The sequence below is a fragment of the Pelobates fuscus genome, chromosome 1 (genome assembly GCF_036172605.1).
Source record: "Pelobates fuscus isolate aPelFus1 chromosome 1, aPelFus1.pri, whole genome shotgun sequence".
In the NCBI taxonomy this organism is placed as follows: Eukaryota; Metazoa; Chordata; class Amphibia; order Anura; family Pelobatidae; genus Pelobates; species Pelobates fuscus.
The window spans coordinates 430192662-430205338 of record NC_086317.1 but is presented as its reverse complement, the minus strand read 5'-3'; the positions used below and the strand labels follow the sequence as shown (position 1 = coordinate 430205338).

At 37.5% G+C, this 12677-nt stretch overlaps 1 protein-coding gene across 5 annotated transcripts in view; it reads right to left on the bottom strand.

The window, feature by feature from the left end:
• DCLK1 (doublecortin like kinase 1) overlaps positions 1-12677 on the bottom strand; it is a 398808-nt gene that overhangs the window by 13199 nt on the left and 372932 nt on the right. For 2 of the 5 annotated variants that reach the window (XM_063429171.1, XM_063429189.1), the window contains one exon: positions 5012-5085. The exons of the other annotated variants lie outside the window; for them this stretch is intronic. In XM_063429171.1, coding sequence (XP_063285241.1) covers positions 5012-5085 — 74 coding nt within the window. The remainder of the gene's footprint in view (positions 1-5011; positions 5086-12677) is intronic. 5 annotated transcript variants of the gene reach the window in all.

Sequence of the window (12677 nt, the reverse complement as noted above, 5' to 3'; positions counted from 1 at the left end):
TGAACAGACCTGCCCTTTTCGAGGCATACACACCCATTTTAAGATTGCTGATGCAAATTATGGGCATAGCCCATGACAAGTTTCATGTTTGATTGTGATGCCCCTCTCAGGTCTGCCCACCTATCCCAATGTTGGGAGGTTTGTTTGAGTGATGTATTCCAATTTTTGTCAAACAATTTTGGAACAGATTGACAAAACTATGAGTTACAATTGTCTGAAAGCACTAGGGTTGGGTAGCCTTGCTAACTTGATATTAGAATCTGAGAACAATTTAATGGTACCAGAAGTACATCAGACATTCAGAGCTCATTCAGAGCTGTAAATGTTGTTTTCACATTCTAAACTGACATAGAACTTCCCCATGCTTCATGGCAGAAAAATACACATGGACACTGCATCTTATGAATACTTGGTGGACCCAAATATTTAAAGGGACACTATAGTCACCCAGACCACTTCAGCTCAACGAAGTGGTCTGGGTGCCAGGTCCCTCAGGTTTTAACCCTTCAGATGCAAACAGAGAAACTGCTATGTTTACATTTGGGGTTAATCCAGCCTCTAGTGGCTGTCTTCCGGACAGCCAGTAGAGGCGCATCTGCGACGCTGGATGTGAATTTTGCATCCATCGCGCAGAGCGTCCATAGGAAAGCATTGAGAAATGCTTTCCTATGGACACTTTGAATGCGCGAGCTGCACTTGCCGCGCATACGCATTCGGCTCCACTGACGTCAGACGGGGGAACTGACGTCGGACGGGAAGGAGAGGTCACCAGCACCGAGGGAGCCCGGCGCTGGATTAAAGTAAGTAACTGAAGGGGTTTTAACCCTTTCAGCGCAACGGGAGGGGGACCCTGAGGGTGGGGGAATCCTCAGGGCACTATAGTGTCATGAAAACCGCTATATTTTCCTAACACTATAGTGATCCTTTAAAATTATAACATTGTCCATAAGACCAATTTCTACTGCATTCTGTACAATGGGGTCTTGATAGCAATTCTTCCAGTGAGATTAGCTTTACACAATGTCCCCTAAACAGCTGATATAAATGTACTTCTAGTAGCAATTGACTAAGATTATATTTCAGAGGCAGTTAATCGCCTGTTTTGCGGACTTGTGACTTATATTCCGTTGTGTTCTGATTCTGAGGTCATCCCTAGCCTGCTTGACCTGTCACTATTCAGGAAGCCAGCTTTTAAAATCATTTTTTGACCTTGGCTATAGGAATTATAGTTATAGACACTTAGACAATTAGTTATTATGCTAGTTAACTCGGAAAATTTTAATTAAGACTCATTTATACTTAGACCAGTGTTCTACAGCTTAATTTGTTAATCCTCCAACAAACTATTATTTCCAGCTACTTGCAATTTGCTGGTCTCTCCCATGTTTGGTGGCTACCTCTTGACACATGTTTAACTCGCTCTGTCACCATCTGGGGTCTTTGTATATCTTGCAAAGCCCCTCAATGGTAATGTCCCTGCTTGATTGGGTAACTAAAATAATAGGTCAGGGTGGTGCAGTAGACATTGCTTACCTAGATTTCAGTAAGGCTTTTGACACTGTTGCACATAGAAGGCTTATCAATAAACTGCAATCTTTAAGTTTGGATTCTAATATTGTTCAATGGGTAAGACAGTGGCTGAGTGACAGGCAACAGAGGGTTGTAGTCAATGGAGGATATTGGGCTTGTCACCAGTAGGGTACCTCAGGGATCTGTACTTGGACCCATTCTCTTTAATATTTTTATTAGTGATGTTGCAGAAGGTCTTGATGGTAAGGTATGTATTTTTCCTGATGATACTAAGATATGTAACAGGGTTGATGTTCCAGGAAGGATAAGCCAAATGGCAAATGATTTAGGTAAACTAAAAAAATGGTCAGAGTTGTGGCAACTGACATTTAATGTGGATAAGTGCAAGATAATGCATCTTGGATGTAAAAACCCAAGGGCAGAGTACAGAATATTTGAGTCCTAACCTCAACATCTGAGAAAAGGGATTTAGGGGTAATTATTTCTGATGACTTAAAGGTAGGCAGACAATGTAATAGAGCAGCAGGAAATGCTAGCAGAATGCTTGGTTGTATAGGGAGAGGTATTAGCTGTCGAAAGAGGGAAGTGCTCATGCCATTGTACAGAGCACTGGTGAGACCTCGCTTGGAGTATTATACGCAGTACTGGAGACCGTTTTTCCAGAAGGATGTTGATACTTTAGAGAGAATTCAGAGAAGGGCTACTAAACCGGTTCATGGATAGCAGGATGAAACTTAGGAAAGGTTAAATGATCTTAACATGTATAGCTTGGAGGAAATATGAGACGGAGAATATGATAGAAACATTTAAATACATAAAGGGAATCAACACAGTAAAGGAGGAGACTATATTTAAAAGATGAAAAACTACCACAACAAGAGGACATAGTCTTAAATAAGGGGGCAAAGGTTTAAAAATAATATCAGGAAGTATTACTTTACTGAGAGGGTAGTGGATGCATGGAATAGCCTTCCAGCTGAAGTGGTAGAGGTTAACACAGTAAAGGAGTTTAAGCATGCGTGGGATAGGCATAAGGTTATCCTAACTATAAGATAAGAGCAGGGACTAATAAAAGTATTTAGAAAACTGGGCAGACTAGATGGGCCGAATGGTTCTTATCTGCCGTCACATTCTATGTTTCTATGTTTGAGGATGCAGCAAAGTTTAGGTATACTTATCTCGCTGTGACAATACTTAATTTTAACATCTCTCACTAGCGACAGCTGTGGAAAGTAACAAAACTAGACAGTGGTAGCTTTTGTCAAGTTTTGTTGAGTTAGAGATTTATCATAAGACAAACTAGTCCCTAGTCTTATAATATCTGTGACTGCAATGATATCGCAACGCAGTTTTTATTTACAAAAAAAATGCTAAAAAAAATAGATTTCGGGTGACAAAGCCGCTTTAAGGCTAAAGTTTCCTATTTTTGCGTGACCTGTTAGAGGACAGGGTAATAAAAATGCAGACAGATACTATATACTAGTCACTTGTGTGTACAGATTAAGAATCCATAGGTTAGAGAAGTTATTTCATATAAACTTGATGGTGCAAACTGGTAATTAAACAGGTGGATGGGTACAATATGCCCATTGTTAGCGTATGGGGTACAAATACCATATTAACACATTGCAAAACAAAGACAGAGAGTGTTTTAATATATTCTCAGTTAGCAGTATTCATGAGGAAACTAGAGATCTATTTTGAAAATTTTCCTATTGAGATAAGATTCATGTCACCTGAAAATGTACCCAACAATAAATACATTCCCAGACTCTCAATCTTTGATCAAACAGGAAACAATCTTTGGATGCAGTTATGGTCTTTATGTATATCTCACACTTTTGTTTAAAGCCTTATGTGAGGCTGTTCCCATCTATCCTCCCTTTATTAATAAGAAAAAACACATAAACCATTTTTTAATGCACCATAAAATTATGCATTTCCTTGCCATTGTTATTTTAAAATATGAGAGAAGTTTGCAAACATTAAGAGCTTACCTTTTAAAGATGGCTATCTGCAGAGGCCATTAGCCGAAGGCATCCATTTTATCTTTAGGGTTTAAAGATGTGACAAATCTTTGTCACACAGTTTAGGGTTTAAACTGTGACAAATTGAAAACCACCTCGTGAAATGTAGGCCAAACTAACTATACTGGAAAAATGTTAATTCAATTGTATTTTCATTTTAGCAATTTTGGCTTATATTATGCAATTTGATTTTAATAATTCACTGTAGCTCAAAAAGCCATAGTGAAACTATTCTAAGTTATGGTATTTTTTGGTTCATTCGTCACATCCATTTACTGTTTAGAGAGCAAACATAGTGAAATGTCTCTTTTCTCACTTCCCGTTAATGTCCCTAAGTGTGTAATTAATAATAGGAGATGGAGCAGGTTGACACTAGACTTGTGAATGGTGAAAATAAATTGTCCAAATCACTTCATCCGCAAAAAAAAAAAAAAAAAAATGCTGTCCCCTGACCATCAATTATCTTTTTATTCCCATCAATCAACTCTAACTTTTTGGTGCCACTTACATAACTGAATCACAGAGCAAACAGAATTCGAACAAACTGTTAATCACCCAAGATTCGGCCAAATTGCAATACTTTGAAACCGAATGCACAAGTCTAGTTGTCAACGCTTTTAAAAGGTCTTACCTAACTAAATGGATCTGGAAAATGTAATTTTGAAATAGATTTTTTTTTTTAACAAAATCCTGAATTCTTTTAAAATTAAATACATACGTTTTAATAATTCTCACTTTTCCTTAATGAAACGGGTTAAATCTAAATTCCATTGTAAAATTTGTCTTTAGTCTTAGAATAAAATTTGACTCTAGCTAACATGCATTTATTAATCTTCATATCGAATTGAAAAAAAAAAATAACAAAAACGAAAAACAAATAATTAAAATCATGCAGTACCAAAAAACATTCAAGCATAAACAATATCAAGAAACACGAGAGGAAAAGAAACATTTTTATATCAACACAGAATTACTGAAGTGATTGCAATGCTCAATGTTCATGTTAAGCATTGTTAGTCGTACAGAATAAGGTAAGGGGTGTTTTATTGAGTTGTAAATGACAGTATATAATAGCGTAATATTAATGCTTGCATTTTGATTTTGTGGCCAACCCATCTGCATCGTAAAAAAAAATATTCCTTTCTTTGATCGACCCAAATGATTATTTGATCTGTTGGATGCGATTTTGATATATACTGTCCTTTAAACTGGTCAGCATGTGCAATGAAGAAAAGCTGGCAATGTAAGCGTGGATAATGGACGAAGAAAAAGGATGAAGGGGAAGGTTGTGTAATCTCAACAAAAAACAAGATTAAACTTATAAAGCAACATATGGACTGGATAAAAAAAATAAAAATCAAAAAGCATGTTTATCCACTGAAGGGACTGGTTAATGGAGACTGCCAGCACGTTGCCATGGAAACACTGACTGTTGGCGCTGTACCATGTCATACCTTATCCAATACATTCCTGGTTGTTGGTAGTAGTCCAATGAACCTGATCTCTTGATGGTAAACCCGTGGTCCAGCTGAGCAGAGAGAAATGGGGCAACTCAGTGGATCAACATTTTGCTAAAAAGACTCCAGTTTTCCAAATTGCCCATCCAAGAAAGCATAGCTTGTATTTGCCTTGTTGTTCAGTGATGGAGAGGGCCAAGCAAAAAACACGTGGGCACCTCCACTACTGAAGGGATTATACTTCACATGCTATGCTCGACGGCACCCTGCAAGTAGTGATTAATTTAACAACACAACACACATCAACGTTGATAAAAGAAAAAAAATATTTGTTGGATTTGAGATATTTTTGTTTATAAAATTACAAACCACAGCTGGGTTAATTAAAGATGCATAGTACACTTTTACACACCTGTATGCAATAAGATTAATTAATAAAGTAAGAATTTAGACACTGACAATATCCTACAGGAGAAAGACTAAACTGACCTAGTATGACGGAACAGAATTATTTAAGATTAAGATAACTGTTAACTGAAGCTTGTTCAAATGTAAATCTTTGTTGTCCAAGTAATAATATGGGGAAATGTGTAATATTTTATAACATATTCTGGGAGCCAGGCGGCGTTAGATCAACATTCCTGAAAGCATGTCAAAACCCCTAATATCTCACTTCCTACATTGCAAGGAAGTGGGTGATCCAATGCTAAAATGGACAAGTTTGGCCGCAAACCAGGTGAGGCAGCAGAAAACACGAGCTCATGTCTGCAAAGTGTTTGGGGCTTCTTTAACCCCTTAAGGACCAAACCTCTGGAATAAAAGGGAATCGTGACATGTCACACATGTCATGGGTCCTTAAGGGGTTAAAAATAATAAAAAGCTTCTATTTTCACCACTTCCCAAACAAGACACATTTGACTAATTGTCCTAAAAAGAAGTTGTCATGATGGGTTCAAACCAAACATGTTCCTAAGTAGGAAAATTAATAATAAACTTCAGCAAGATTTTAAGGCAGGTTGTGGGGAAAGATAGAATTTCAAAGTGGCTGTGCACAGTCTGCATGTCCCATTTGAACAATAATGTTGTACACTAAGGTGTGAATATTGATTATTATCATTGACACAAACTCTATACCAAAAGTTAGATCCCCAAATGTTTTAACTACAACTTCCATGATACCTTGTCATTCTAAAGGCATGCAAAGACACGAATCATGGGAGTTGTAGTCCTACAACATCTGAAGATCTACCATTTGGACACCCCTGCTCTATACACTTCAGCCAGCCTAGAGTATGTCATCGATGAATATTACTTATTGTTTTTCAGATATCTGATCCCTTTTTTAACTGGAATTCTAGATTTAACCATGTGTGGCGCCAATCCATTGCTGGTGCCCAAATTACTATTTAAAAGGCTCTGTGTATTTAGTTTTACTTGGATGCTAAACTTTTAAGTATAATTTTAAAATTCTTAAGGTAACATTATTAAGGGAAAATGCTTTCTTTGTGTGTAACGCTAAGGCCTTAATTCAATTCAAATCAAATGATCGCAATCTGTTAGAAAATATTTCCATGTGATTTATATACCGAAATCATAATTAAAGTCTATGTTTTTTTTTTTGTTGTAAATAAATGATCTGAAAAGTAATTTTTTCTTTTTTTTTTTTTTTTAACAGATTGTGATAATTTGAAAAGCCTATCCCCAAAAATTCAGTTGAGACCTAGATTCACACGGCATGCTGTTGTACTGTCTTACAACGAGCTTGCTTACTTATCTCCTAGCTCAGGGGTAGGCAACCTTTTAGCAGCACTGTGCCGATATAGGATTGTGATGCCGGTCCTATTTTTGTAAATTGAGGTGTGTATGCTGCCATATTCTGCTTGTGTTATTTTTACTGTTATTGCTTTGTATCGTTGTATTTGTGCGTATATGAGCTATTATATTGTATATGTTCATTAGTAGTTTATGGTATCGTGTATGATACATATGAATGTGGGCTGTGTATGAGGGCTGCTTGTGGAATTGTGTGTGAATGGATATGTCACATTGTGTGTTTGGTAGTGTGTTAGGGCTGTTTGGGGTATTGCATGTGAGAGGCTGCATGTGGGGTTGTGTGCGCGTGTATGTAGATTGTTAGTGGTGTTGCGTTTGTGGGGATTGTGTGTATGTTTGTGTGTGGGCTGTTCGTATTATTTGTATGAGTGGAGGGTTATTCTGCATTTCTGTGTATATCTAGCAGTGTGGGTGGCTTCCCTAGGTTCCAGTGAGGACCGGGCCAACCAGCTATTGCTCAAGTATAGGATCTGCAACAGCAGCTGCAGGCTGCTCTGCTACAGTGTGGATTCCCATTCACAAGTGCTGGGAGGAAGTGATCTGAGATTACTTCCTCTACGTGCTGCAATGCATAAATTGAGGATTGTCTTTTACCACCTTTTTTCGTATTAGCAGATATCTGAAGTTTTACTGGGACTCCTGATGGGAAAGAGCCTGTTTGGCTCTAGCAGCCTTGAGTGCTGTGCAAAGACACCTCGAGTGCCGTGCATGGCACTAGTGCCGTAGGTTGCCTACCCCTGTCCTAGCTAATCGGGTCCAATCCCTTATTTCCATGGTGAAATTAAATCTGATAGGACTTTATTCATTTAAACATTCTTTATTTAAGTTTCAGAAAAAAAAAAGTATAGGGGTTTATTCATTAAACAGTGAAATGTAGTGAATTAATACAAGAATTACACATTTAGGTTAAAATCTACAAGCCGTGACTATGAATGAGCTGCGTGAATTTTGATAAGTCAGAAGGTTTTTTCTAAATTTTGCAATCCGTTCTGCCAATTTACTGCTTAGTGAATGAAACTCATAGTGTTTCTCTGGGCTCAATGGACTATAAGACATGAGAAAATTCTATATCCTTCATCGTATGTTGGTTTCTATTTAAACACTGTTGTTCTGTCACTTTTGGCAATGCACTACAGTAACTATGGAAAAATAAAAGTCTCCTAACTTAACATCACTAATTACTATGTAAGGTGTATATAGGAGAATACAATGTTTGCACACATTCTTGACCTACATTTTAACAGGTTATAAACATTGTGTTTCACATATTGTGCACAACACATAAAATAAAAAAAAATAAAAATAAAAAATTTGCGTGGTGACATTATTTATATATTTTTTTCAATTTACTTTTTTTAAAACTAAGCTTTACTGTTACCAAAAAAAATATTTTTGTGAAATGGATTGGGGCTGCCATCTACTGGCAGAGAAGGAAACTGCACACAATGTTAATCTGAAACTGATTGTCTTTACATAATGGAATTTTACTTACTATACTTATATAGTTTTTTTTTTTTACAAGGCTAAGGCTTACATACTATATGCTTTTGAAGTGTTTTTGTTCTGTTGACATTTGTAAATGTATTGATAATTGTACCAACTACTGTAGTCACTGGCTATCACTCTGGGCAACATTATAGTTAAATGGCCTAATTTTGCCTTTATAGTATCTAGTATAGTATATAGTATAAAGGGTGTGAACCATACCATACTATAGTAGAGCCAGGAGTCTCTTTTTGTCCTCTATTATAACTTTTGGAGATGGTTTTGTTACACATTATAGTAAGTAGAGTTCTCTTCTAGTGAAGCCAGAGGACACCACTCTACCCTGTAATATTAATGGTCTGGGACCAGTTTATCCAGTACTATAGACAGTAAGCACTCTAGCCATCAATAGCTGGAGAAAACCAATCCGTATAACTAGTGGAAATCATTGTAATTGCTTCCTTCTGATAGGGAAATCACAAAATGCAACAGTTATTACTGTGGATTCCAAAATCACCAAGTGTACAAAACGCATTTTTTTTTTTTTTTTACAAATTCTTGCCAGCACTAATGGATGGGTAATGTCCCATGCTAATTAAAGTAGTCACTAAACAAAGTTCAATTATCCAGAAACTAATGGATAAGTGGGGTGCAGAATACAATACAGAGGAGCTATTTGTAAATGATATATTAATGAATAAATGAATGGATTATAATGGAAATCTGCTGTATAAGAGTGCTATTTAACTCAGAAACACATCTCTACATTACATTGAAAATGAATACATTCTTGCACTGCCAACTAGAACCAAGATCAATGTAAATATAGAAGGGTTCAACCTGATTAAGAATAAGGGACAGGCTAATTCAGAATACATTTGGAAACCCTATAGTGAGAGCACTGTCTGGGAGCACTATCACTTCTTGGAATAGGCTATTGAGATGCTTTCAAGACAATTAAACTATAACCTGTTAATGAAAGAGGTGGGCAAGGCTCAATAGTAAAAGATACGAAGCCGGAAAATGTGGGTGGAGTACAAGAAGGTATATGTTTACTTAAAGGAATATTGTAATCACCAAAACAACTTTAGTTTAATGAAGCCGTTTTAGTGTTTAGTCCATGCCTCTGAAGTCTCACTGCTTAATTCTCTTCCATTTAGATGTTAAATCACTTTTGTTTCTATTTATGCTCCCCTAGTCACACCTCCCCTGGCTGCATGAAAACAAAATGGTTTAATTTTCAATCAGATGTAACTTTACTTTAAAAGTTTTTAACTCCTGCTCTGTAAATTAAACTTTAATTACACAGGGGGCTCCTGCTGGGTCTAGCAAGCTATTAACAGAGCAGGAAATACTAAATTCTGAATTAAACAGAATTTGCAATAAAGAAAGTATAAACTTTAGATGACTCTTTACAGGAAGTGTTTAGGAAGGCTATGTAAGTCACATGCAGGGAGGTGTGACTAGAGCTGCATAAACAAATGATTTAACTCCTAAATGGCAGAGAATGAGGTAGTAGTGAGAACACAGTGGCATGACCTATACACCAGCACATAAAGCTAAATTTGCTTTGGTGACTATAGTGTCCCTTTAGCTTTTACCTACTCTGCAAGGCATATTTACTTCCTGTGTAACATATGAGTTCAAAATAATCATGTTTAAATTTCCGCAGATATTTTCATTTAACTAAGTTATTTTTTACATGCATTCTAAATCCACCTAATAATGGAATGTTTAGAAAACCATAGCACTGATTGAACTAACCTGATGTATAGTCACTGCCTCATTTATGGACACCGTCTAATACTGAAACATAGGTTTTGTTGGTTGTTGCTCGCAAATTTTTTAGATAAAAGTAAAATGGAATTGCAAGTGTCCATGAGAGGTGAGAGAAGTATTAGGTCAGCCACATTATGGCAAATTATTAAAAGCTTTATTTGTTAGTAATGTCAATATAAACCTGGACATTATAGGTAACCATTTTAAGAATTAGAAATTGTTCATCATGAGATTCATGAATATTATGGCATCATACTTGTCCCAGCCTGCCTCAGATTGATGAGATTTAATTAACCCCCTTTTCAGTTACTGGCATGCTAGAAAAGTATCACGGTTAATGGTGGCAACTGCAGATATTGCTGCACGGGAGTTAGTTTTATCTTCTGTTACTCATATGTCAGGAGAAGGACTGTGGAGAGAGTCCTGCCATCACAGTGATGGGAGGGGGGCTGTGTAGATGGTCCTGGCATCCGAGTAATAGGAGAGGGGCTGTGTAGATGGTCCTGGCATCCGAGTAATAGGAGAGGGGTTGTGGAGATGGTCCTAGTACCCCAAGAAAAGGGGAGGGGCTGTGGAGATGGTCCTGGCATCCCAGTCATAGGAGAGGGTTTGTGGAGATGGTCCTGGCATCCGAGTAATAGGAGAGGGGTTGTGGAGATGGTCCTGGCATCTGAGTAATAGGAGAGGGGTTGTGGAGATGGTCCTAGTATCCTTGTAAATGGGGATGGGCTGTGGAGATGGTCCTGGCATCCCAGTAAAAGGGAAGGGGCTGTGAAGATGGTCCTGGCATCCCAGTAATAGAAGAGGGGCTGTGGAGATGGTCCTTGCATCCAAATAATAGGAGAAGGGCTGTGGAGATGGTCCTGGCATCCCAATAATAGGAGAGGGACTGTGAAGATGATCCTAGTATCTCAGTAAAAGGGGAGGGGCTGTGGAGATGGTCCTTGTACCCAAATAATAGGAGAGGGGCTGAATTTAGGATGGGAGCTGCAAATAGGATTTGCTGTGTGGGAGTGCTGGGTCTGGCCAGCTTGGTGGCATTTCATTGGCACAGAGTCTATTACTGACACTCCACCTCATGTCCATGGCCCCACCACTGTAAGCATTATAGTGAACATAAAATCAGCCCAGCGACTAAAAATGGGAATACTGGAAACTATGCCTAGGGTGAAACCAAAAAAGCAGCGACGTTTGCATGTGCCAAAGAGCAATTTGGTAAATAATGTTTACCAAGTGAATCTTGGCAATTGTATATCAAACACAGCACAGGCAGCCATGTGGCCCAGGCATGTGCTGTGTTTCTCACTTCATTTAATGGCTCTTTTACAGACACTCTATAGAACTAATTTATTTAGTGTAAACCAGAGCATGTGGAATTGCACACACCAATTAGAAAAGCTACTTATTTTATAATATGTATGTTAATGCTATATAAGAATCTAACTCAAATCTTTACAAGATAGAGATTATTTGCTGAAATCCTCAAAACAAGGAATTCAGCAGTTAAAGGAATAGTAATGTTTGAAATGTGATGAGGATTTAATTTACAAATTACAAAATACATTATCAAGTTCTTTTTTCTAGGTTTTTTTCTTTGATCTAAAAGTCCACTGAAAATTTTAAAAAAATGAATGAACCAGAAATAATAAACGTATTGTAGTTTATAGATGTAAGGCATCTTCTGTCCAGTGCCCCCCACCTGTCGCCATGCTGAATCTTTCTATGGAGAAAATAATCTCCAGGGATTGGAGAGATTACCAACCCACAATTCTGCTATCGGTGACTTTCATTTGCAGTTATCTACCGACATATGTTTATTGTTTACTGAATAGTCAATCTCCGTAGTGTAAACCAGAGCATTCCAAGGGAATTCAGTTACACATATTCCTGACACTATAGTGTCACACTATTTAGGTAACTGGCCCTCTCCGATCGAATGGAAAAGTTATTTTTACTCACCTTTTCTCCCACATCGTCCATCCTCCAAGGCGGAGATAATCAGTCTTGACATCGTAACCACTTCATTAGGCTGTAGTGGTTCTGGTGACTATAGTGTCCCTTTAATGTGCTTTAGACGTGTTACAGTGATTGTCTTTATATGATAGTGCTACAAAGCCACATAAGAGGGTTAATTCTCCTACTTATTTTTATTTGGCACTCACAGTTTATCGGGCATTAAGTTGTTTCTTTGGATTCCTGAATGGACATAAGCAGTACATAATAGCCATCACTGTTTAACAGTTGGATGTATGGATCGCCTTCCGAGACATATCTATACCTTTACGAATAGTCCTATAAACAATTTAAAGTGAGTAGAGCTACATTGTAGATGGTAAATCATACATAGCTAGTAATTGGTACCAGCAGTAATCTTGCAGCATTGATACCCTATATTTGTGATTTTGTTTCACAAGTTTGACAGATTCACATCTGCTACAAATATCTAAATCCCTCAGCAAAAGCCTAAGGTCAGTATTTAAGTATCTAGCTAAACCAACTGATGAACACAGTCTAAGTGCAGACATGTTTTTAAAACGTTTTCTCGGGTTATGTTTTTAAATCATCG